Here is a 2,214-nt window from a genome sequence, read left to right as displayed (position 1 = left end):
CTCCAGCCCTCCAGCCTGGTGGCAAGGTGTACATGAAGCCGGTACTGTCTTGCTGTGCTCGCTTTCCTTTGATGAAGTGTCCATGGGGGCCTGTGAGCAGGCACAAGTCTCTGGGGAGAACATGTGACTTTGCCATCATCTGCAAGAGTCTGGAAGCAAATAGTCTAGATAGATCCCAGTGTGCCATCTGGAAGCATGTCATTTTCAAATGGAGAAGTTGTCTTTGTACTAATTTTCACTGTAGCAAGCAGAGATAAATGTAGACACTTTTGAAAGCTGTATTAACTCTTTCAGCCACAGGGTGTCTTTTAGTTCAATGAAGTAGTGATTAAGCAATTTAATAAATTATTGCCTCTGTGTACTCATTGCCATCCCTGTAGCCTGAAAGAGTTAATGCATTTTTCAGAAGTATTTAGGATACATTCCTCTGGTGAAATAGAAGTGAAATAGAATATTTGATTGCTGAAATTTTTAACAGCATGATATAAAGGGAAGAGCTTCCACAAGCAGGTAGACGTCTTTTTTCACTAATCCAGCTCTGCTATTACCTTGTTGCAACAGAAGTTTTAAGAATATTAAATAAAATGATCATAAATATTTAATAAGCATAAATATGTTAATAAGTATAATGTCTATTACAAATGAGAGGCCTTGTTATTATTTGTTGTAAAATTAAAAGACACAAGCATGAAATAAAACTGAAATTATAGTCTTCCTCTAAACCTCAAATGGTAATAAACCAAGACTTTAAGGTAATTATTTGAAGATTATGAACACTTATTTTTCTAACATATAAGAGTACGTCAAAGAGTTCATGGAAAGATTTGTATTACCTTTTAATTCTATTTTTCTGTGGACTTTTTGAAGTACCCTTGTATATACTGTTCATTTAAACTGAACCCAGCTAACGTCATATCGATTTTTTTTGTGTGTGTGTCTTTTTCGTGACCAGTAAGGGGATCGCAACCCTTGGTGTGGTGTCACCCGCACCGTGCTCAGCCAGTGAGCGCACCGGTCACTCCCATATAGGATCCGAACCTGCGGCGGGAGCGTCGCTGCGCTCCCAGCGTCGCTGTGCTCCCAGCGCCGCACTCTCCTGAGTGCGCCACGGGGCTGGCCCTCGATTTTTTAAATTAAAAAAACAAATGAAAATATAATAAAATGAGCAAAACATGAAGCCTGTTTTTATTAACCTGAGTTTGGCTAATGATCATTGCTATTATATAAATGTATGTTACTCACTTTACAATCTACATATAAATGTTGATGCTCCATCTTGAAAATATATGTGTAATTCTCCTAAATTACATTGAAAATAGAAGGTTTGAACTTGTGTTTCGTCTCTGCCACTTGGACAAGTTGCTTAGCTTTTCTGGCCATCAGTTTGCTTAGCATTAACATGGAGTAACAAATTATCATATTTTCCTCACCCACTTTACACAATTATCCTGGAGATCCAGCGAGATAGTGTTATGAGAGTCCTTTATAAGATTCCATTACAGGTAGTTAGAGTTGTTTTGAACATTGCAGTGAATTCTCACTGGTGAAACATATGCTAAAAACACATATTCTTTTGTGTGCTATAGACAAGCAGAACGATGTGGAGATTCCATCTCCCACCCAGAAAGACAGGGAGAAAAAGAAAAAGCAGCAGCTCATGACACAAATAAGTGGAGTGAAAAAACTGATGCATAGTTCAAGCTTGAACAATACAAGCATCTCACGCTTTGGAGTCAACACAGAAAATGAAGATCACCTGGCCAAGGTGTGTATGGGCTGGGTTTGTGTCATTGCGGCAGACATACACCCATAGCATACCATTTAGAAAATAGGAAGGATCACTTTTGCTGTATTAAATTTTTTGATCAAGAAGCTGTTGTGGCTTCTTTGTCCATTGCTGGGGCACCTGATTGAAGGTCCATCTTCCATGCCAAAGGATCATTTTTTGTCCTGAGTTGAGTAGGACAGTTCCTCATGAATGGAGAATCCTGAAGGGACACTGGGAATATCCAAGCTGACATTGAAAGCACTGACTCTTAAGCCCAAACTTCATGAATGGAAGAAGCCGTAGAAGGAATTCATACATTTTCTACAAGGCCATGCAGAGTGGTTGCTGGGGTGCTCTCAGCCTCGTGAGAACATGAAATTAGCTTACTGTGTGCGAATGAGCACTCAGTGAGACCTTCTGAACCTGTCACTAGAATGAGGTTGACT

The 2,214-nt window shown here is 39.5% G+C and overlaps 1 protein-coding gene across 3 annotated transcripts in view; it reads left to right on the top strand.

Annotated features, from left to right (window-relative positions):
• PDE4B (phosphodiesterase 4B, cAMP-specific) overlaps positions 1-2,214 on the top strand; it is a 446,683-nt gene that overhangs the window by 430,707 nt on the left and 13,762 nt on the right. For all 3 annotated transcript variants that reach the window (XM_008573326.1, XM_008573327.1, XM_008573328.1), the window contains one exon: positions 1,587-1,765. In XM_008573326.1, the coding sequence (XP_008571548.1) occupies positions 1,587-1,765 (179 nt within the window). The remainder of the gene's footprint in view (positions 1-1,586; positions 1,766-2,214) is intronic.

Source organism: Galeopterus variegatus, unplaced genomic scaffold (genome assembly GCF_000696425.1).
Source record: "Galeopterus variegatus unplaced genomic scaffold, G_variegatus-3.0.2 Scaffold903, whole genome shotgun sequence".
NCBI lineage: Eukaryota > Metazoa > Chordata > Mammalia > Dermoptera > Cynocephalidae > Galeopterus > Galeopterus variegatus.
The sequence above is the reverse complement of the archived record's forward strand: the minus strand, read 5'-3'. Positions and strand labels throughout refer to the sequence as shown.